Here is a 24,585-nt window from a genome sequence, read left to right as displayed (position 1 = left end):
AAAGTAATTTTGTTAGTGTTGACTCACCACATGACATGACAACATACCAGTCATATGTAGGCCTCATACTTGGTGATACATATCCACGAGTCCACCAGTTCAGTTCTTCTGTCCAGTATGTTGCACGTGTACAGACCCAGGCCTGTATTTTGTGAGCATTGCACCAGGACATTGCAGCGTTCTCCATTAAGCTGCCCTTGGTCCTTACGGTCTTCCATGGTATTTGAATCTCGGGACCCTGAAGTCTTTGATATTAGGGTTATGACAAGGATCATGCATGAACATGGTTCGTGTCGGCAGATACTTTTGCCAACTGTGTTGAGTTTGTTGTTTGACGTAGCTCTCTGTGGTCACCGTTAACATATTTACCAGTGACACCAAGTCCCCGTTGTTTCATGTGTAGGGTAGATGTGATGATGTTGGTTGTGTTTTGACTGGTGTTGACACTACATGTTAACAGTATTCAGCACTTTGAAGGTTTCTAGGGCACGTGTGATTCTTGTCAGATGTTGCACGACTTATGTTAAACTTTTTTAATTCACAGCCTTTAATTGTTTCTTTATGTGTATACACAAGACGACTGGCATTTATTGTTTCTGTTTATACAATGACTAGCAGAGTCTTGTTTCTGCAGCTGTCTCATCAAGCCATTTTGAATCACAGGACAAGATACAACATTGTGATTTGCAGTGCTTGAATGTTGTACCCACTTCCTCCAGTATTAGGGGCCGTTGGGATGTATACACATGCATCGTAGGCTCTTTACGCTGAAGACCAAGTTTTATTCCCCACATGGTACAATGTGTGAAGCCCGTTTCTGTTGAAATATTCATTAAGATCAACTTTTTTACTCACAGAATGAGGAAATTATTGTGAAACATACCACCAGGTATCCAGGTTTTAAGTTTTATGATTCCTTGTTTTTTTTCTGAATTCCTGTCAAAATTTGTGCAGGCTTTGTATTTTGTGTGTGTGATTAATCCACTTCTGTGGTGATAATGTTGACTGGACGTCAGCTACAAAGACTCCAGACTTACACAACTGTTTTAAACTGCATGAAATGTATATATAAACTGCACAACTGTATTTTACACCATGCCAACTTTTATTTGCAGTGTTTGTGGGATAGATTTAAGTTTGCACACCCACCCAAATGTACCCGAATTGACCATGGTTACCATCTTAATGGTAAATGGCTTATTGGTGCTTCGTTTTTGTCTAGTTTTTTAATCATTGAACCACATTTTTGTGCAACAGTAATAACTTAAGTTAATCTTAAATTGAATTCCCAAACCTTACATAATTTTAGAAATCCCATTCCATAATTTGCCAAAATTAAACGAGTATCTGAAGAATCTTTCATGGATAAAATTATGCTTAGAGAAAGATATACATAAACACAGGTGAAAACCATCTAGTCACAAGCATCCATGGGTCTTGGAGAAGGGAGCATCATTATTTTGTCCAAAGAAATTAAACTTCAGATCTTAATAATGTGGCCTTTTAAACATAACTTCATATTCGAGTGTAAATATTTCATATTTCTCCTAATTTATTCCATCATCAAGTGCCTTCTAAGGGTGTTGTCTCCTGCATGTTTCACTGCCTTGTATTGGCTGTTTCTGTTGAATGGCTTACGGTGCAATCAGAAGAATGGGGTTCAAGTCTTATAGTGCAGTGCAGTGCAGCACATTGTTTTAATAGGAACTTGGTATATTCTTGCATTTCATTTACAAAATGTGAGTTTTTATAATCATTTTGGATGCATTTTGTGGTGTTGTATGCTTTCATTTTAATTAGTTGTGTATTTATTCTATGTTTTGTCTTTTGTGTCTTAATCGACTTTCTGAGGTGTCTGGTCAGAAGTTCAGTGGAACTGAAAAACTACCCGTTAATTTAGTTGCCCATTTCGTCCCAACCCTGCATTTACAACCATGACCACTTTCAAATTATTAATAGGGAAACTATTGTAAAATGGCATTTCAAATTCCAAATGCCTATCTAGATTAATTTAGTTCTTTGGCTTCATCAAACATTTGACAAGACCCATAAACAAATCCCTTTCGTGTGATTTCTTTTGTCATCAGTTTGATATTTGCATTTGCCAAAATCTCAGTAAAACCTAAATTTGTTTTAAAAGTTTCAGTTTGAGAGAAAATCCCATGTATAATTTTTTGATAATATGATACAATTATGTTACTTTCAAATTCTTAGCTGCATAATCATACCTTGATAACTATGTCAGACTATTCTTCTTGCAAATCAATATACATGTATTTTTGTTTGGAGAAATTAATGACATAGTAAAATGTGGTGTGACAGATTCTGAGGAAGTGGATATTTTTACTCTAAGTGATATTTAACTGGAAATGAATGTACTGATTGATGTAATATTTATTGTTTTTATTTAGGTAACTTTGTAATATCTTAGTAAGTAAGGAAAAGACATGTTGACAGCTAACAGTTGAATTGGCTGGATATGTGAAGAAGACTGAGCAAATGAAACCTCGAAGATGAAAGTGACAGTTTCTGATCCTGTTTCCTCACCTGGTGGAATGAGACTTGTACTCATGTTGTCTATCAAGTCAAATATATTTTCTATGAATGCACAGACTGTTTTGTTATTTGTAAACATTAATTTGGTGTTACCATTTCGCTCAGACTTTGAGTTATGACAATGTGTGGTGCATGTTTACATTTTGGTTGAAACCCTTGAGCACGACATGGCCAAAGATCATGGGATTGTAAAACAAATAGAGAGTGTGTCTGCTATCTGAGAAATGTGCTCAAATGGGAATTGAGGCACGGAAATCTCAGGGCTATTTACTACATCTTAGTTGGTAACTGTAAACAAAAATTCAATCCAGTATGTGAAAAACATGCCTTTCAGTTTGGCGAAATGGATGTCACGTTGATAAAATATTAAGTTTGAACAAGAACAACCTTGATTTAGTTGGAGGTAGAGAGAGAGTGTGCTTCAGAAAATAATGGATCACTATTGTATTGAACATTGTCGGTTCAAAATGAAATTTCTGGCCATCGAATACTCAATAAAACCTGCTAATCTTAAAATGCATACTGTTTGTCTCCCAATAAACACACGCTCATAGGATGACCAGTAGATCCATTGGACTGAGGGACACAACTCTGTACAGGGACAAGTTTTATAGTGCCTGCTCACTGAAATACCATAAATACCCCACTCAGACACAGTATACTGACACGATCCGACCAGTCCTTGTTTTAGCCCCATAGTGCCAATCGTCAGGCAGGGAAACAACAAGTACTATCTTTTAACGTCTTTTGGTGTGATGTGGCCGGGGACTGAACCCTGACCTTCCTCTCCACACAGACACTCTCTCCACTCAACCACGGAGGCTGCCTGAGCCATTAAGGATGACAAACACAGTGATTAGTACTTAATATATATTTGTATGTTTATTATATACAAAATGTTAGTATGCTCAATACAGCATATCAGTACAGAATACCTTGCTGGTATAGCAGAAAAGTCAAATACAAGTATTGCTCATATATAGCATAACACCTTGGTAAAATAATAGATATGGTTGAAAAAGTGGGTACTGGGTGGGTCGTGTGACCCTAGAAAAAAAAATTGACTAGAATTTTCACAATGATTGTAACAGCTAGGACAAAGACAGTCAAAAAAACACTGAGGTCTACAAGCCAGATCACAACACTAGAATGGGGTGGACGAATCTAGGAGAAAATAGTTCCCATGGAACTTACTAGTAAGCGCTACACAACCATATTTAACCTACATTCTCTCAATACTGATTACATTGTCATGGATTTTCTCAATGATTACACTTGGCAATAATGTTACAAGATTGTTATGCTTATCCTATAATAAGTCAACAGTGTGAACTAAAACATCTTTAACTTATTACTGCTTATATACTAGACAGTGGGACTACAAATCTAACATCCTCTAATGCAGAATCCTAAAGATCAAAGATTTGATCATCTGAGAAACTGATATCAGTTAATTTCCTTTTCTGCAGATAAAATTATTTGAAGAAAGAAACATTATCTGTGAATATACATCCTTACTTGACCCCAATGAAATCTGTTACGGACAAAGTGACGCAGGTTTGAGACAACGGGTGACTAGGACTAAGCAAGTTAACAGTCCATTGTTAGTCTTTCTCACTAAAATAACCATGAAACAAATTGCGAAAACACATTTTCCTTTCCTGACAAGTTTAGTTTCATTGAAAGTATATCATAATGTCTGAGGTATGTCTGCCATATATTCACCATAGGGCCATAACAAAATCATTTTTTGGTGTAGCACAACAGAAATTTTCTTTCAATACAAGAGATTCATGTTTACGAAAACAACACAAGGTACTGAAATGCAAAGGCATACACATGAAAAAATAAGAGTAAACTTGAATGCTGTATACAGGTTCCATTAAGTAGATATACCCCACATGACCTGGCCGGACATATACGTCCTGCCAACAATTAGCATATAGTATACTTGTAGTACATGTAGTTGTAAAGTGACTTGGGACTCGCCAATATAACCCGCAATGCTGAAAGTACAGGATTTTGCAATACCGGTAACTTGCAATGACAAAAACATTGAAAAAAAAAATGAATTGGATATTAATATACACATACTTTGGGAAATCAGTATCCCAAACAAAGTGGGGTTTTCATCAGGAATAAATTTTGAATATATTCTTCATCTGTGTGAGAAGCTGTAGACTTGGGAAGGAAAGTTTCTGTGGTTAAAGACCACAGCAACCATAGCCACTTCTTCCCAAGGGATAGGTTTGGCCAATGGCTGATTGTGTGCAAGGAGAATAGATGGACTTTATTCTTTGAACTTTTAAAGGATCTTCATTGTTAAATCAAATTCTGAGTATAGACTGAAATAAGGCAGGACGTCCAAATATCAAGGACCAATTGTGGGATTCACAGAACATAATATTCTACAATTAGCCATACTGTGCTATACAGTACAATGTGAGTGACATGTTCAAAAACTAAAGTGAGAAAATGAGTATCAGAATACACCATCAGGCCCTGTATCTTACCAACATTATCAATGATGTCAACTTCCTCTCTTTAAAAGTTGTTATAAAAATATAGCCCTCATTCCCGAGTCTAAATTCAAGTCATATTTGTCCACTGGAAAGAATGCTGTTGGTATTTCTTGTACAAAAAAAATTGGCAGTTTCATATTCCCCAACACAAGACGGAGTCTGAATGGGGAGAGATGCTGCAGTATAGGATTGTCCTTGCATCAATACACTTGTATAACTACCGTATTCGACGTAATAAGTGCCCAGGGCGCTCTCAAAATTAGAAATGGGTTCGTATTAGAATATAATTTTGGTGAAAGCGTTGAAAGATTGTAACTTTCATGGTGTATGCTTGCAGCCTGAAATGATGCAAAAGAAAAGTCTGTGCGTATTATACACGACAGATATATTTTTACAGACTTTTAATTGCCCGTAATTAAGGGTGCATATAATACACGAGTGCATATTATACATGAATAAATTGGGATTGTTCACTAGCCAATATATTAACAAATATCGCTGTGGGTGCTTATTAGAGCGGGGCGCTTATTACGTCGAATACGGTACTTGCCAATAATGTGTGTCTGTAAATGTACATGTAACTGATTAATTATAGAACAGGTGTGTAATACTGAACAAAGCAGGAGAGGCAAGGCAGAGAGTAACTATTTCCTACAACCAAGTTTACACAGATTCTCAACTATGTATTGTACCAGAGCTGGGACTTCCCCCTAGTGGGAAGGAATGTAGTTATCCAACCTACTCGAATGTAAACAGTCAAGCTGAAGCATGGCAATATACACTATGGGACATGGAGGACGAGTGCTGCACTACTGGACGCTTGTTTCGAGCCAAAGTCCGCAGTATTCCAGTTTTATCATGACAGCTTGTGAATGAACAAGACGAGCCAGGCAAAGCAGTTGTTGATAGAAAGTAGTTACTACTTAATGATCTATCGCTGTTTTTAATCTGATAGCTCAACTGACCAATCATAAATAATGTTAGATTAGACCTTATAAGAAATTCACATATCACGTTACACATTGTCATCATTATTTCATATTATTTATTTTTTAAATTATTCGCAAAATTATAACATTATCGTTTTTACATTTTCCCCAATAATCAATAATAGGCATTTATGATCTCTGCATCAATTTTTATCCAAGGAACTATTTCTTGAAGTGCTCTGCGTCACACATAATATGTAAACTATTTTTCAATGAACTTTCACTTGTTAAATGTCTACATTTGAACATTGCATGTCATGATCCCTGTTCTTATCGGACGTAACAAATAAAACTTTCAACTTTTGTGAAAATAATAACACTTTAGCGACAAGAGAACAGGTCACAAACAAGATATATGTTAATTATGACTAAAACGTGCCATACATGTAATTAAGAGATTGGACAACTAATAATTCTTGCCAAAACAAATTTTGAACAGCTGCCAAAAATAACCTTTAGTATACAACTGAAAAAAAGTAAAAGAACACCTGGTTTTTTTTACATAACCATTTTCTGTCATGGCTGGTGGGTATTGCAAGACTTTGGTGTAGTATTTATGGTTTACATCAGCACAAATAATAAATCACGATCGTAAAGAAAAGACACAGGATGTTGAAGGTCGTCAACCTTTCCTAAAGTTTAGTTGTGTACAAAATGTTTCCGTGGTGTAAACTTGCAGATCATGTAGCACCATTCAATGTAGCCACAAACAAACTTGGTCAGAGCAAAGTAACCACAAATCGCGAAACTGCGAAAAATGCACCCATCCATTATGGGATGAAAGCTTGACTTATGGTCACCTGACAAATTCCCCTTATAACTGCTTCATGAATTAGTCACGGATAGACTAACATGTCAACAATGACACCAAACACAAAGTGTACCTCATGTATGTGCACCTCAATACAGGGTAGGAAATTAATTGTTATTTTCACCAGTCCGCAAAAACAATCAGTTACAGGGTACCCAACTACTTAATGGTAAAAAAGTAGTGCACAAGGAAACATCACTAGCTCCCCGAATCTTACTAATCTCGGACTAGCTGACTCATATTTATTTCGGACCCTGCAATAGGTCAGTAGAGATTTGACAGAAAATGATTTTTGCAAACGTAAGTGCGGGACAACCCATTAGGACAGGACTCACTGTTTCACTCCCCAAGACCAGGAACAATACATAACGGCCACATTGAAATCTATCACAGAAGGCAACAAATAAATATACACACACCTGGACGAAACCTAAGCACCACCTACCATTTCTATTTAAAACAGCCATAAAATACATGTTTTTTATTACAAAAATACCTGCTCCTACTGGCATACCGAAACTGAAATTGACTCTCATAATGTCTTGTGCTTGTTCCTGATAATAGTTATTTGACTACCCCTTCGATTGCTTCCTTGCCTTCTTTGCAACTAATAAATATGATTCTGTATTTTTGACCAAACGAAGAAGCAAACATTGCTTTAGTACCAATAATTCAGCAGGTATTGGTTTTATTCGACATTGATGAAATGTAGATATTTCCCCAAAATATGATGATAAGGGGTAGCCTAGTGGTTAAAGTTTTCGTTCGTCACGCCAAAGGTCTGGGTTTGATTCTCCACATGGGGACAATGTGTGAAGGCCATTTCTGGTGCACCCCGCTCGCCATGATGATGCTGGAACATTGCTAACAGTGGTGCACTCCATGGAAGTAGAGGATACAAGACAAGAAAGACAGGGTGGTGCTTCACTCTATTCCAGGTGCATAGTTCCATCTCCTAGACAGACAGGATGAAGAAACAGGTCCTCCAGGCTTGAGTGCTACATTTGAGGGGACATTTCTCTGCCTTTGACATAATACAGGAGCACTATCCCCTTCCCTTATGATAATAAAGTATGTGTGTAAACAACTTAAAGCACCCATATAGAAAAATATCTAGGACTGTACACAAAGTCTTTAATAAATTTTGGGAAACACTCAGAAAGTGGCTCCATACTTTGTCACCCATTAAAAAAAACTGTACTAGTTAATAGTAACCTTATACGAAATTGTTAATATGCACAATGAATGTAATGAAAGCACCCTTTTAACTACATACAGAAAAAATTGATGGGGTTAGTGTTAAAACAATTGATATACATATTCATAATATATGAACAATTTAATAACATGCATACATCCTTTGCCTAATTGTATACAAAATACATAAACTTAAGCGTCTATATGATAAGAATAATACATCAGGAATTACAACTGTTCACAGGTTTCGACATGTGAACAATGTGATAATGACCTACTGGCTGTTGTATCTGTCTCTATGCACTACTGAGTATATGAAATGGCCTTGGCACTGTGAGCATAATGTCCAATCAGGGTTTGAAAAATAACATTGTGGCTGTATGGAAATGTATGCAGATGTAGATGGGTAAATACAGCTACTGAATCCTACCTGATAAATGGCCGTCATCAATCAGGAAGTGGTACCAGCGCAGCTCTGTTAAGTATGTGGCCATGCAACTATCATATATTCTACCTATATGCTGTGTGATAATTATACCCTCTACTGAAGAGTCATTACAGAGCAAGGTAACCATGCTTGGCTGCGTGTGGAGGGTTTTGATGAGATGTTTCTAAGCACCACGCTACTCATCACCAACGTCAATCTACACAATAATATCTACCATAGTTCAGCAAAATAATATCAAACTGGCATAACGGTATAGTAAATCTCTTAGATTTTACAATATCACAAATGGCATCATTTCTTGTCTAGGCTATTGGAAGACACAACCATATCACACTTCAGATACTACTTGTTTGACTTGTCATGCCATTTTTCTATTCCATTCCTATACATATGCAGTGTTTAATCCATGAACCCTGATTGAGGGAGGGTGCATGTAACTACACTGAGGGAGGGGGCACCTGCTGGAGTCCTCAGTTAAATGCACAATATCTTTGTACTGTGAGTGATAAATGTCTGGAGCAACTATCTAATGCCTACCTTACTAATGAGAATATAGCTCCACAACATCATTCCTCTCAAACTTCAGCAAAATTTTCATTTCCATGATAAACAAACCCTGATCTTAAACAGTTTCCTCTACAAACATCAGGTTTGGTCTGTTTTATATATCAAGGGCAGTTTGCAGCCATTCAAGGATTCAAACAGTTTCAGTGGCAATATTTCTCCAACATGGATAGCTTGTACTTGAGCACAGCCATGTGAATGCTTCACACAAAGCCTTCTCTACTGGGGATCGTTACTTCGGGAGCTAGTATTAAACGATGATGAAACACTGCATATGTCATAGCAACAGTTTCCTTAGAACAAGAACTATTTTCAAGTTTCAATATCATACCTGTATTCCATGTGTGCAATAATACATACCGTATTCTACTCAGTAAGCACCCAGGACATACATTACCTACCAAAGTGGCCCTTTCAAAGTACAATTGTGTTTGACATTTATAATGGCCAGATCAAAAACTAACTGCAGCTGCAGTTGGATAGGTGAGTGAGTGTGGTTTTACGCCGCCTTATGCAATATTCCAGCAATATCACGGCGGGGGACACCAGAATGCAGTTGGAGCAGCAAACCTTAACAAGGCTGCCCCACTCCCCTGACCTTTTCAAAAAAATGTGCAGCTAAACAAACTGAAACATGAATTCTTTCACAGAACCTAGATTAAGGCATCGTAAACGATGTAAATGCATGTACAATTCACAGCATAATGTACAGGGAGGGATGATCAAATCTCACATTAATTGTTTGGGAGACAACCAATAACACATCGGATGCTCATTAGGTAAAATACGGTATAACATGAAATATGCATTCAGTGACATAGGTGGCACAGAAAGTATCAATTAAATAGCACTAACATGATTCCTGTGCCCCGTCGTCATTGCAGTAATCTACATCACAACTACGCACTTTGTTCAAACACACTTCTCCTACAGCTTCTGGCAGGCATTTGTGTAAATGATACCACAGAATCTATCCAATTTATGATTCATGCCATTTACAAAAGTACATGCCTGGTATAAAAAATAAGCTTTGATTGCATAAATAAATATCAGCTACGGATAAGTTCCATGTGCCTATGATTAGTAATATATCTACAATAACAAGAACAAATACACGTACATTTCAAACTATACAACAAATGTATCCAAATCAACTCAATTTGGACATAAATCAAAAAAAGTTTAAAAACAGTCAATACTTCCATGATTCAGCCTCAACCTGTGGGGGCCATCAGAAACAAGGGGATTGCAATGCTTTCAGCTAAATAAACACTGTTCACGATTTTCACAAATAATATGACACAACACTAGCAACAGCTAAGCACTAGATTTTGATATACCTAAAATAGAGTATTAAACAAATCGGGGCGTTCTGTCCTGACTGATCTTGGTGCAGGAGGTTGCTGAAGAGGTGGAGGAAGCGACATTTGTCTCGGTAACGGATCCAGAAGTTGGATGGTCTCTATGACAACGGTCGTGACTCCGCCTTCCTGAACCACTCGATGCCGAACTGCCGCTGTTCTTCCGTTCTACTGATTTAGGGGGAGACCTGTTGACACCCTCACCCCCGGACGAGTGACGCTGACGAGAATGTAACGATCCTACACTTGTCGTCTGCATCTGTCGTGATGGGGAAGACGTCAGTTCCAGGCTTCGTCTCGCAGGGGCAGATGACTTTGACAGGGAACTGCTTGTGTGTGACCTTGAGGTCATGGAGCTGGAGGTCGCCAACCTTCTAGGTACGGAGGCAGGAGCTCCAGCAGTCATAGACCGACTCAGACAGACCCTGGAGGATGTTGGCACGGTGGTGACAGATGTTCGGACAGGGTGACTGGACCCCGTGGAACCCTTCCTCGGGGAGCTCCCTGTCTGAGATGTATATCGTCGAGATTCAGGTTTCGAGGGCAAGCTGGGTAAAGAGGTTCCAGAAGTACCTGAGGACCTGTGCTGACTATCTGACTTAGTAATTGACCCTGATCCTGAACGAGTAACCCTTTTGGGTGGAGAGCCCTGACGAGTTGGCGACTTGGTTGTAGACACTGCAGCCATTGCAGGCAATGGTGATGTCTCGGAGGGAAGAGGTTTCCGCGGAGCTCGCACCTGGATCTCTTCCGTGTGGGCGTCGTCGGAATCTCCAGCCTCCGAGATGACAACTTTGATAGGACTAGGTGGCAAGAAGGCGTAGTGTTCACTGCCCAGGTTTACAGATGAATCGACATCTCCACATGCTATCAGACTCAGAGTAGGCTTAGGCTTGGGCTCCTGGACGGATGACCTCTTGGTGAGGGCTGGACTAGATGCAACTGCTGCAGAGGATGGGGCATCAGGTGTGGTTGGGCGGGGCGGGGGCGTTGGACTAGAGGCGGGTCTGGAAGTACTGCTGCTCTGACTCACTTTCACTACTGCTTGCCCTGAAACAACAAGAATACACACCATGTAACCATGGTTATGGTTACTGAACTGATGAACAAAGGGGAGGTAATACCGAAATCCTTTTGGAAGCAAATTTGTTTCTAAGATCACAAGAAATAGTTTTCTTTAAATAAACCTTGGAATGGTATCTTGGGTCAATCAAGGACAACACATCTAATGAATACTGATGATAATGAATAGAGATAAATCCAGGTTGGTTGTTTGGTTGGTTGGTTGGTTGTTTAACGCTGCGCTCAGCAATATTCCAGCTATATGACGGCGGTCTGTAAATAATCGAGTCTGTACCAGACCATCCAGTGATTGACATCATAAGCATCAATCCACGCAATTGGGATCGATGACATGCATCAACCAAGTCAGCAAGTCTTACCACCCGCCTCTTACGACAAGCATAGTTGCCTTTTACGGTAAGCATGGGTTGGAGAAGACATATTCTACCCCTGGAACTTCAAGGGTTGATAAATCCAGGATATGAAAGGGAAACCAAGCAACAGGACTGCTGATACAGCATTTAGCAATAATTAATAACTCATATTTGTTGTAATTCTATCTCTATTCAAACTCTATTCATCGTCTAAAAGACATTACAAAAGAAGAATTAAAATCTTAAATGAATACACTGCTACCTGATAAAGGTCGTAACACAATTAATCAGTTAAAATCCCCATCATGAATTGAGCACCTGTTTGCCATCAGCTACTCAAACCGTAGCTTCTAATAGCAATGACACACAAGCATATGGATTTCTGAAATGAAAGGCAATGACATGCACAAGCTAATGAATGACATCATGAAACAAGCACCTGTTAGGTGATTCAAACATGGCTCAACACTGCTGATTATCATCAGGAAGCATAGCCCACAAGGGGTACAAAGCACAATGTATTAATCTACACTGCAAACAATGTAGCCAGACAACTGTCTTGCACAAAAACAGGATAACAGAAAAACAACCAACAAAACATGCATTTCTCAGACTGTACATGCAGACTTGAGGTTGACAGGTAGCTTTTTCACTCACTAATTTCTATCAATGGGAAGCTGTTCCTACCGACATCGCCCCATCCCGACATGTTAACAGTTCCAGGAATCAGACTTCCAGAATGATACTCAGGGATGAGAATGTCGGGGGTTTTTTTTAAAAAAGCACACTGAAATTTAGCTGGGGTTCTGGGAGACCTGTGTGTACTGAAATGTCATGTTTCACAATAGTGACAGTTGACTTAACCAAATCGCAGGAAAATTCTCATTCCTGGATACTAACTCCGCAATAAAACAATATCTAACTTTACCAATGGCATTGTTTTCTTCATAAAAGTAATTTTCACATGACTTTTTGCAAGAAAAAATACTTTAAATTTAATCTTAAAATGTGAATTAAAAATAAAGTGAGTGGGAATGGTTTTATGCCGCTTTTAGCAATATTCCAGCAATATCACATCGGGGGACACCAGAAATGGGCTTCACACATTGTAACCACATGGGGAATCGAACCCAGATTTTCGGCGTGACAAGCAAACACCTTAACCTCTAGACCACCCCACCGCCCCGACATTGACATTGAAAGCACCAAAAAATCTTTGGAACATGCTACACTATGAACAAACATGAAAAAGATATATATATCAGTATTTGCGTAAAGTAAAGAGACTCTACTTCAGTTTTAAGTAATTTTCATACGAATCTCCAATACTCTTCATGGCTATTTTACATAAGGGCTCATGTAATGCACAATTGATCAGCTGTTAGCATCAAAACATAAAATTAATTATGTCCCTGTGAGATTCACAACAACAAAATATAGTAAGTTGGATAACTGCTGCCTTGGTGACTTGTATTTCCACTTAATCTCACCTGCAAACTGCAGGGTTCAACCTAAATAGGTGTGCGATCCAAGAATAAAAGTTTGTCCTTACAAATTGTTGGTATGAACCTTGCTGACCCATCTAGAAATGAGTGAATGAAGCCACTGGCCTGTCCCCACTGACCCTAGACCCGTTGCATGCATCAACCCTTGAAACATCGTCTTTCATCACCGCCACAACACAACAGTCAAAACTAGACTGCTGAAAAATCCACAACGCAGTACTTGTAACGGGGTGCAAATCACTGTGCAATGTTAGTGCAATCTGTGTTCCGTAAGTGTGAACTCATAAGTGAGTGAATGGTGTTTTATGCCACAGTCAGCAATATTCCAGCTATGTTGTAGCAGCCAGGAAATAACCAGAGTCTGACTGTCATTGAGTGAGTGAGTGAGTGAGTTGGGTTTAACGCCGCTTTTAACAGTATTCCAGTTATATCACGGCGTGTCAGCTTAATGTTAAGCCCGAAGTGATGCAGGTCTCTGACGTTTACCACTTCGGTGAAACCCACGAACACGGGTAAGGTGCTGACAAACCTAGAAACTAATCGGGGTGAACTGGGATTCGAACCAACAATCATAGGTTTCTGGCGTGTCCAGGGGACGCAACTCTGCACAGCAAATCGTGGCGCCTTAGACGACTGGGCCACCCGTGCCCCCCGACTGTCATTGAAAGCATGATCAACGATCCCCACTGTTGGGGCACTACCAGCCATGTCACATACTGTAATAACCACAAACTCATCATCACCACTCCAAAGACTAGCATGGGGTAGTGAGGACGTATTTTCTCCTGCAGTCCCTACCGGCTGAGTGTACTTTGTGCAATGCTTAGTAATACCGGGTGTAGTTGTGATATTTGTAAATCTGTTGGTTCACCAACAAATACTTTGATTCCACTAACGGTACATCAAAGTGAATTGAACTGGTTACACAAGTTAATCTATGTTATGAACTGTGTGGATACAACCATTACATTTTTCTAATTCTTTACAGTTACTGTATTTGCCGTATTATGTGCCCCTTTTTAAAAAGTGTCCCCTGACCAACTCCTTGACCAGTATGTAAAGAATATTAATAAGCACCCCTAAGACTGAAAATTCACATGATGTCCATATTTCCATGTGCATAATACAGAGAAGGGGCTAATATAACTGCCCAGTAACTATCATTGAAAAAATATTAGTTTCATTGATGTTTGAAGTTCAAACTTTGAACTAAGTTTATCCACAATGGATCAATCTCCTGAACAAATTTAATTTGTTGTGTATAGTTTAGCGACCCTCTGTCACTTTTCTAGGTGCCCAGAGTGCATATTACAGCAAATACAGTAGTGCCTATTAGGATTCTCCATTATGGGCAGTTGTACAGGCTAAGTCCAAAGTAATGAGGTCCAGTCGAACAGTCCAGGGCGCTCTGGTCCAGTTTGGATTGTTCTTACAACCAAAGTCCAGTCAACCAGTCCAGTCCAGTCCATTCAACCAGTCCAATCCAGTCAAGTTTGTTTGTTTGTTATTCAATGTCACACTCAGCAATATTCCAGCTATATGACAGCAGTCTGAAAATCATGAGCACCAATCTACACAATTGGGATACAATGACATGCATCAACCAAGTCAGTGAACCTGACCACCTGATCCTGCTGGTCATCTCTGAAGGCCAATTCTAACCCGGATCTTGACAGGGGTCAACCAAATCATGAGAACCATGGGACTTATCTGACAAAAAACAAGTCTTATTCCATGTCTTAATTTATAGAAAAAATAACTGAAACAGTTCAAACTCAAACAAACTTTGAATATGTTTGCATTTTCAGTTTAACAAAAAAAAAAGTATCGTAGCAAACAATGACTACCGTATTCGACTTAATAAGCGCCCAGGGTGCTCTCAAAATTAGAAATAGGGGGCTCTTATTAGAATATTATTTGGGTGAAAAAAACAGAGTTGAAAGATAAATTTTGTGGTTTAGGCTGACAGCCTAAAATGTTTATATACGACAGATATATTAGTCCAGAACTTAATTGCCCATTATTAAGGGTGCATGTAACACCCAAGTGCGTATTATACGCGAATAAATAAGTTTTGTGTACATTGATCAATCGAAAGGGCTGCTAATTGGGATTGTTCACTTGTCAAAATATTAGCAAATTTCGCCGTGGGCGCTTATTAGAGCGGGGTGCTTATTACGTTGAATACGGTAATTATATTTCAGTCAGCTTCCCTGCCTGCAGGTAAGTGCATGCATGCGTGTTGGTGATCTGTCAATCTCTCACTGCACATGATTTGCACCGTCGTGACTGCCACTGGGTGAGCCTCATCAACCACTACAACCTGGTATATATGACATACGTAAAGCCCTGTCACCGTGGTAGGTAGATAAGTAGTTATATCTACACACTGTTACCTGTCAATAGGGGAAGTGGGGGAACTGGAGGGCTGAAACAGAGTACAAAGTTCTAAACACCAAAACCAAAACACCAATTCTTCCTAGGTTTTCATCCGAGTCAAATTGGGTAATGCCATTTCAGCATGGTTTCCGTTGTTGTATTTCCTTGTAAAGACATTCTCATGGTTCTAACATTTAGGGTTTAATGCCAATCATGTCACTGTCCGGTTTCCATCCCAATTTGACCAATCAACAGCTGAAGCCAACAATTTTCCTCATCTTAAAGGTACCCAGGAAATTTAGGATACAATCTGTGTAAATATATTCCAAGCTACTGTTCTAAGTTGAGAGTTACAGATTATAGTTTGACTTGAGGATGTATTCCCATTTGGCATACCTAAAACCAGAGTACCTACAAGTCTGGAGTATAAGAACTAGCTGAGCACACCACTGCTTGTTGGATAAGGGAATACAACAGTACACTCAACATAACTGGTGTCTATCCTTCTAAAGAACCCCCTAGAGACCCAATGAAAAATAGCAGATCAAAACAGGGGGTATGATCTACCATAGGACTTTAATAAGCAAGGGACATCTGGTCTCTGGTTTGTTCACATTAATGTTGAAATACAAAAACCTGTTGATCACTCTTTCAAATGTCTGTAGTTTTGCTAGTTTGTATCAATACTAATATGAGTACAGTCCATGGCCAAGGGTATCGCTGCATCTTCATATCTGAAATGCAAACTTTTAATTCCACTGCAAAACAGTCTGAAAAAAAAGTTGGGTTAATGTGACTTGGAATTTGTAATCTGGTAAGTGAAGGATTGCTTCAAACAGTGGACGCCATGTCAGTAAAGAGTTGCTTCAAAAAGTGGACGCCATGTAAGTAAAGAGTTGCTTCAAAAAGTGGACACCTTGTAAGTAAAGGGTTGCTCAAAGAAGTGGACACCTTGAAAGCAAAGCCTTGCTTGAACAAATATTGGACACTTTGCAAATGAAGAGTGCATTGGGCACCTTGTGTGAGAAGGGAATCACCGTCATTGTGTTGCTGGTAAACTATGACCCATCAGAGTCAAGTTGTGGCCATCACAAGTCTTAGATTCAAACACTGTGACAGCAGGGAAATGCATTATTAATTCAAGCTTAAACTATCAGTTGCTTCATCACAGTTAGGTATATTATCCATCTATAAATTTAACCAAAAATTGATTTGTATATTCTAAATCTAAAGTTTCTGAATAGGGTCAAATGGTTTAACTTCCAGATACATTTAATGCAGCAGTGTTTCTTTCTGCACTTGTATTTCTAACATACTTGAGCTGGTACAACATTAATGTTTACAGAAAGACTATGCTCTACAGTCTGTTGTCTATTTTCAGACAAGGTCTTCACATCCTTATTAGTGTTCTACATAACACTGAGACAGGTTTGCCATGAAGTTTGAGCAGACAAAAATGCGTTGTTCTGATGACTTGAATTTTACCTTGTTAAGACCATAAATCACCCAAGTCAAGTGATTCTGAAGAGTTGAATCTTTTTTCTCGCAAGGTATCACACTACCAGTACGAAGTGGGTTACAGTTTTCCAGCAGTTTTGAGTAAAGGGCAGGGAGGTGACACAGCCAAGGTAACACATCACTTGAAGGCCACTTACGCACTGTGGTGCTGCTAACAATACATGTATACGCCCTCTCACTCTCCTCCACCTCAATAAAGGGCAGACAACTCTCATGACTGCACCACTCTGTTGGGAGATGGACAGCAAGTTAACACACCGCAACTATTTATTCCTTAACACACAGACGTCCTGGAACATACACCCTCATTTCCCCATAGAGAAACATATAATCAACATTAAATCATAGCCATACTTGTCTCTTTTGTGTTTATTGTTCAAAGTTTCGTTTGTATGTGAAACTGACGGTTGTGTGTATTGCTCAAAGTTTGTTTGGTATGTGTCTGAATGTTGTGTTTGTTGTTCAAAGTTTGTTTGGTATGTGTCTGAATGTTGTGTGTATTGCTCAAAGTGTGTTTGGTATGTGTCTGAATGTTGTGTGTATTGCTCAAAGTGTGTTTGGTATGTGTCTGAATGTTGTGTGTATTGCTCAAAGTTTGTTTGGTATGTGTCTGAATGTTGTGTGTATTGCTCAAAGTTTGTTTGGTATGTGTCTGAATGTTGTGTGTATTGCTCAAAGTTTGTTTGGTATGTGTCTGAATGTTGTGTGTATTGCTCAAAGTTTGTTTGGTATGTGTCTGAATGTTGTGTGTATTGCTCAAAGTTTGTTTGGTATGTGTCTGAATGTTGTGTTTATTGCTCAAAGTTTGTTTGGTATGTGTCTGAATGTATTACAAGCTGGAAATGTTTTGTTGTATTTTAGTAACAACCATTGAAACGGTGCATATAAACAAAATACAAACAAATAAAAATGTTACAATCTGCATAAAACTGTGCCCATAAAGAGTGCTGACAAAAATAAAACAATCATATACACCTAATTATGATTGATCCATTAAACAAATCTGGGGCCTGTTTCACAAAGAAGTTGCGCACTACGACTATCAGTCAGTGGTAAAGTAAGGTAGTTGTAATGCTAACACTGCTTTGTGAAATGGGCCGGAAGAGGAGAAAGACTTTGGGTCTACTAGTTGGTACTTTAGTTTCTTGGAAAGACATGGATGTTTCTTGTACATATGCTTGGTTTTCACAGCGCTGGTAGATAACATGGGTATATCACTTGAACAGGTGGTGTTGATATTACCTGCCATGCAGTGTGGAGTAAGCACAGCTTGATGATTGGCCGAGCCGGGAGTAGTCGAGTCGTCCGGAAGCAAATTATCCGGCAACTCATCATCCGATTGGAGATCTAAATCATTCCACTCATCGTCTCCTGAAATACCGACCTTACTCTAGAGTCTCAAAGAAGCAAATCACAGCACGCCATGACGAAATGTCCTGTCTCTCCACGATGTCTTATTTTTACAGCTTTTTTCAAAATGTGACGTAATTGTGTTTAATTTAATATAATCATGCAATTACACTGAAGGCATTCTCATTAATGTGTTGTTGGTCTACTGACTTAGTCAAGATTCACAAGGTTTAATCTCAGTCCACGACTTCACATGGAGTGAGTGAGTAAGTGAGTGAGTGTGGGCATGCAATCATGCAGTATTCATGCAATACCAAACAGGTTTAGGCTGACCTCTTCTTAAACAAAACAAAATTTCAAATTAGCATAATGTAAATTATAACCTGCATATTTACATTCCAACATGGCCATGTAGAAAGATGTAAAGTCTCATGATATCAACGCAGAACACAAAGTTAATAATGTTTCATGCAGCAAAACAACACCTTCGTTTAGATGTTTGTTTGCAGGCTCTAAATAATGAGTCTGGACCAGACAATCCAGTGATTGGTATTGTGAACAATGATCCACCCTGTCGAGTACGATGACACACCATCAACAGTCTGACCAGCCAATCCATTTGGTTGCCTCTTACGACCAGGGTCACTGTATACTGGCGAGATATTTGTTTGTTTGTTATTTAACACCGCACTCAGCAATATTATAGCTATAGGACGGAGGTCTGTAAATAATCAATTCTGGACCAGATAATCCAATGATGGATATTGTGAGCATTGATCTAAGCAATTGGGATCGATGACATGCATCAACCAAGTCAGCGAGTCTGACCACCCTATCCCATTAATAGCCTCTTACGACAAGCATGGGTTGCTGAAGACCAATTCTAACTCATATCCTAATGGTTGAGTACAAAACCTAACAGCATTATAAATCTAGCAGAAGTCCTAGGTAGTTCTGAACATAATATTCACAGGTGAACCATAAACATGCATATCATTGTAAATTGAGAATTTTGGTTGGTTTATGAAGAAATCAGCCAGTACCAAATAACAGAACAGCTTGAAGTGATTTAGTATGTTTCAATACTGGGGTGGATATGTGTTGTCATGCTTGGTTAGTGCTGCTACAGTAAGGGCTTGTTATGTGGCCAGTGTTTCAGGAGTGCTACCCTGGAGGCTCAAGTACTGAACCCTGGAAAAACATAACCCACTAGTTCGGAACCCAATTATAGTGTTGCACCGAGATATTGTGTTTAAGTCATAGCTTGTCAAATGTGTCTTTTAATATTGAAAGCTGTTTTCATATTCCTACTATATGATGGCCTCATGTAAATAATCAAGTCTGGACCAGAAGCAAACACTGACTGATATCATGAGCAACGATCCAACATTGTCTGGTACATTAACTTTGCCCCAAAGCCTGACCACCTGATTCATTAAGTCTCCTCTTACAACAGGCATAGGTTGCTGTGGGCCAAACTAACTCGGAAATCCCCAAAAGGGAGATAATCTCAGCTTGCCCTCTTCCTTCCAAAAGTGGAACCACCAAAAGTTGATTGGGGGTGTCCATGCTCATTAAAAGCTTGTCTAGACTTTTTAGAAAATTTATTTGAATATGAAAATATCAGAATGACAAAAATCAGAAGTGCCATAATCAACAATTATTCTACTGACAACCCAAACATGGAAGGTCTTTCATAAGTCTGATAGATCTAGGTTAAAGAGTTCTAAAAGCAACCCTGCAATGACTAGTTAATGTGACAGTTGCCGTAGTTTCCACAGTACCAATACCCTTTGTTTGCTTGTTTGTTGTTTAAAGCCGCACTCAGTAATATTCAAACTATTTGAAGGCGGTCTGTAAATAATTGAGTCTAGACCAGGCAATCCAGGGATTGAAATCATGAGCATCGATCCATGCAATTGGGACATAATGACATGCATCAACCAAGCCAGCGAACCTGACCACCCTATCCCGTTAGTCGCCTCTTATGACAAGCATAGTCGCCTTTTTTACGTCAAGCATGGGTTGCTGAAGACCTATTCTACCCCGGATCATCACGGGACAGTACCACTACTGACAGAAACTAAAATAAGTCAGATGCAACATATTGTTTCTTAAGGAATTATATACAATATGCCGAACACAATCTCAGTGCAACACTCTCAATAATATTATATTTATAGTTTTGCCATATTCTAGTTATCTTGTTCCAATTTTTATAATAATTTTCAAAGAATTTCCTTTTATTTTGACAAATTCAATGGTTAAACCATTATAAATATTTTAGTTAGTACAATATACATGCATTAATAAATCGTACAGAGTATAGTGTGCACTTGTTAATAAAAACAATGTTGCATATCCATGTATTATTTAGAAGCCTTCACTACAATTCAAACTGATAAATACACTGATATACACTGTGAATAATGATGTTTATATATGTTGTATTCCATGCTGCAATATGTCATGATAGCTTGAGAGGTATAGTACATGCAAGGGAGGTAACTCTTACTCGGTTCTCATACATGCACATCACACACATTACACATCTTAATACCATGACAAAAGTTCATACCCACTTGCATTAATACCAGATTTGAAAAGAAACGTTTAACCCCTACAAGGAATACGACCCAATAATGCATCCCAGCAATACCAGACACTGTACAGCAGACTCATACTGCAACAAATTACAACAGGCAGGTATGTCGTACAGTGTAACATTCTCCATGACATGCGACACCCAGGCAGAATCAATCCATATCACTGATGTATTATGACCTGTATCAGCTACAGCTACAGTGCATCCCTCATGTCAACATGCCGACATCTGCAGAGAGCATCACCAACGGAGAAAGGTGCAATCTATGGATCAACCACTACGTGTATATTTGCCCACAAGAGAGACATGCTCATAACATGCCGAATTCTGTAGTGAGTATTCTCCAACGGAGAAAGGTGCAGTCTATGGTTCTACCACTACGTGTATATTTGCCCACAAGAGAAACATGCAGATAACACGATCACATTTGTAGTGAGAGTAGTCTCCAAAAGGGAGAGGTGCAGTCTATGGTTCTACCACTAGAGTATATCTGCCCACAGGAGACATGCAGATGTTGTGATACAGCGTTTATCTCCCAGCGGAGTGTTATAGAGTGAGATGTTAGATATGTGATGAAGCTACAGATGAGGATGATGGCTAGCACACACTGGTGGGCAGTCTGAAAGGAGTGTACCGATCTGGGTGTCTTGTCTCAGAGAGACGGTATGTGGCAGTGTCCTGATACAACTGACAATAGTCTTTTTACAAACACAGATAACAATAAAAAATGCACTAAATGCTTTGATATCCTAGAACAATCTACTCACACAAGTAATGAACTGGATGAAAAGAACATACTATTCAGCCTTTAATATCCAGTGTTTAAATAGAAGTCCACAGTAAGCTATCACCTAAAGTAGATGTTGTTGCAGGTGCTGCTAAAGGGAGGATTTAGACAAGAACACCCTAATCATTGAAATATTTTGCATTCAATGACTCTCATACTGACACTCAAACTGAAACACTTTTCAAACAGACTGACAGCCATTTCAATACTTAACAGATCAAGAACGGATGCTTTGCAAAGAGGGCAAGTCTGGGCGATAGATATCACTGATACCTTAGCTATATAGGGATGATATGGATATTTTCCTTTTCAGCTGAAACTTCTTTGCAATGGTCCATAATTTTAAGGTGTTTATGGCGCAAGCCCCCAGATTTTAACAAATTCGTGGTCACTAAAGTTTGCGGAAATTTGCAGATCTACGGAAGACTCTCACCCCTGGATATATCTACCACATAAAACCTGATTTGGGCAAGTATTTGCCTACAAAAAGTTCCATTTGGGTTGGGACAGGGTTGAAAGAAGAATTGAGGATGAATGTGAATGTGAATCTGCAACAGCAGCCATGATGACATGATGGAGCCAGTAAACAACTGTGCAGTGTGCAACATCAGCTGTCAAACAATCTAAAGCAAATGGAATACATGGGATGAATATGAAACAGCTAGATGCCAACTCAGCAAGACACACTTGTTGTGAATGACTCCTTTCAGGCATTGTGTTAGATGAAGACACACAGACTCATCATTTATCCAACACACTCAGAATCAACAGTGTTCAAGTCTTAGAGGACAAGAGGATTTGGGCTGTCCCATTTAGCCCACTGACCTATATAAATACATTTGGAAGTTTATAGCAGACTTTGTCGTATTTTTTTCAAATTGATCATATGAGTTCATCTTGCACTTGCATATTAAGTTGTGATCACTAAATGCATCCCTGCTTTACCCAAAACTGCAATTGCACTTGTAGTTAGCCTTGCAAAATCTAACTTTGAACTTGTTAACATCAGGAATTGACAAGACACAATGTTCGTCCTAACTCCTAACACTGATATAATACATTAAGAATATAATATTATTGTCTGATTCACCTTGTCAAAATGCCTGTAGATATTGATATTTAAAAAAAATTAAATTCTTACACATTATGTACAATAGAGATTAATATGCTGTAGTACCTATTTGGTATAAACTTCCAAAAAGTCATTGTAAAAACCTCTGTGGTAAGAATATTGTATTAGCTTAAACATTTATATAAAATGTTTAATAATTATCTTATTAATGGGTTTTTCCACTATGATTCTGACATGGTTGCAAGAAAATGATGAGCGAGCAGTTAATGGAGTATTAGATGCTGAGCCAGCAGGCACTGAGGCTACGGCAGGGACGGCAGCCCACAGGCAGGCTGCTACGTAAGCCGTGTCATGCTAAGTGGGGTAGTCAGTAGTTTACCCTCGGTCAGTGTGCTTGTGGGGGACATATTGTCACTCTTCCCGGGGCTCATACTGCCAGGCAGTACAAACTCCGCCCCCGAGGTCTGCAATAAGACGTGGCAAGGAAATACATGAGGATTGGTGGCATAAGAAATAAACACATGTCAATATTATTTCAGAATCCCTCCAATGTTCTAGCTGATGGACTCCGAGGACCCTGGATCCTAAGACAGTAAATGAATCAGACCACTACAGGTGTAATGGTGAGGATATTTATGTAAAATCTGTCTTAATACAACTTATGTCAATCATAATAACACTGGATCGTCAAAGCACAAATATATTTTTCTTTACCCCACTATCTTTGTAATATGATTATCATAATAAAACACCTCTGCAAATGACTTCCTGCCCGACCATCCATGCTAATTTCACGAAGGATGGGCGAAATAAAAGAATTACATGTCCAGTGGATGGGTCGTATTTTCACTACCAGTTTACATGACAGTAATCTAGTCTTTAACGAGAAGTCATATTACCTATTGTTTCTCGTAACCACCAGTACAAGGTTAGTGAGAATTAGTTATAACTGTAACAGGAAAAAAGACGCATCTTCACTCTTGACACAGGAAAATCGGGAAAATTTGAAATCGCCCGTCCTGTGATCTGAGGGGATTTTATGACAACCATGAAATTTTCTTTTCTTGAATAGTAAGTCAAAGTACAAAGAACCTATGTGAAACAGAGCTCTGGATTATCCCCTCTTCTAATTACTTACTGTCCAATCCATTGAACTAACCCATAATGTATGTGAAGGACAATCTGAGAGAAAACCTCAATCATGTCACTATGAGTAACATCGCTTCCTATCAGCGATGAGTTATTGCAGAAAAGTAAGATAGGTGCCTGGTGACCAAAATATCAAAACAACGTGTGGCAGGCATGATCATAACAGTCGAATGCTCAACAACTTGGCCACTTTTCTGGCAAAAACACCTTGTGTTGGCAGTGACCTTTTATCCAGTCTGAAAACATCAGTTTTGCCCAAAAAAATTCTATCTCAAAACAAAAAGAGAATAATTTTACATTGGCTTTTTGTTGCTAATGCAAGTGGTGCCTGAATAC

General features: G+C 38.9%; 1 protein-coding gene across 6 annotated transcripts in view; it reads right to left on the bottom strand.

Annotated features, from left to right (window-relative positions):
• Positions 1–3,412: 3,412 nt before the first annotated feature.
• Positions 3,413–24,585, bottom strand: part of LOC124116718 (rho GTPase-activating protein 29-like) — a 59,439-nt gene continuing 38,266 nt past the window's right edge. For 2 of the 6 annotated variants that reach the window (XM_048400327.1, XM_048400328.1), the window contains exons 29-31: positions 23,480–23,564; positions 18,529–18,657; positions 3,413–11,498 (exon numbers count right to left, since the gene is read on the bottom strand). In XM_048400327.1, coding sequence (XP_048256284.1) covers positions 10,441–11,498; positions 18,529–18,657; positions 23,480–23,564 — 1,272 coding nt within the window. In that variant the 3' untranslated portion in view covers positions 3,413–10,440. Of the gene's footprint in view, positions 11,499–15,785; positions 15,818–18,528; positions 18,658–23,479; positions 23,565–24,585 lie in introns of all 6 variants that reach the window. The other 4 variants (XM_048400331.1, XM_048400332.1, XM_048400330.1 and 1 more) reach the window with 3 other exon arrangements.

This window comes from Haliotis rufescens, unplaced genomic scaffold, assembly GCF_023055435.1.
Source record: "Haliotis rufescens isolate VD_foot unplaced genomic scaffold, xgHalRufe1.0.p SCAF_2, whole genome shotgun sequence".
Lineage (NCBI taxonomy): Eukaryota > Metazoa > Mollusca > Gastropoda > Lepetellida > Haliotidae > Haliotis > Haliotis rufescens.
Note: the sequence above shows the minus strand (reverse complement) of the source record. Positions and strands in the feature narration are given on the sequence as shown.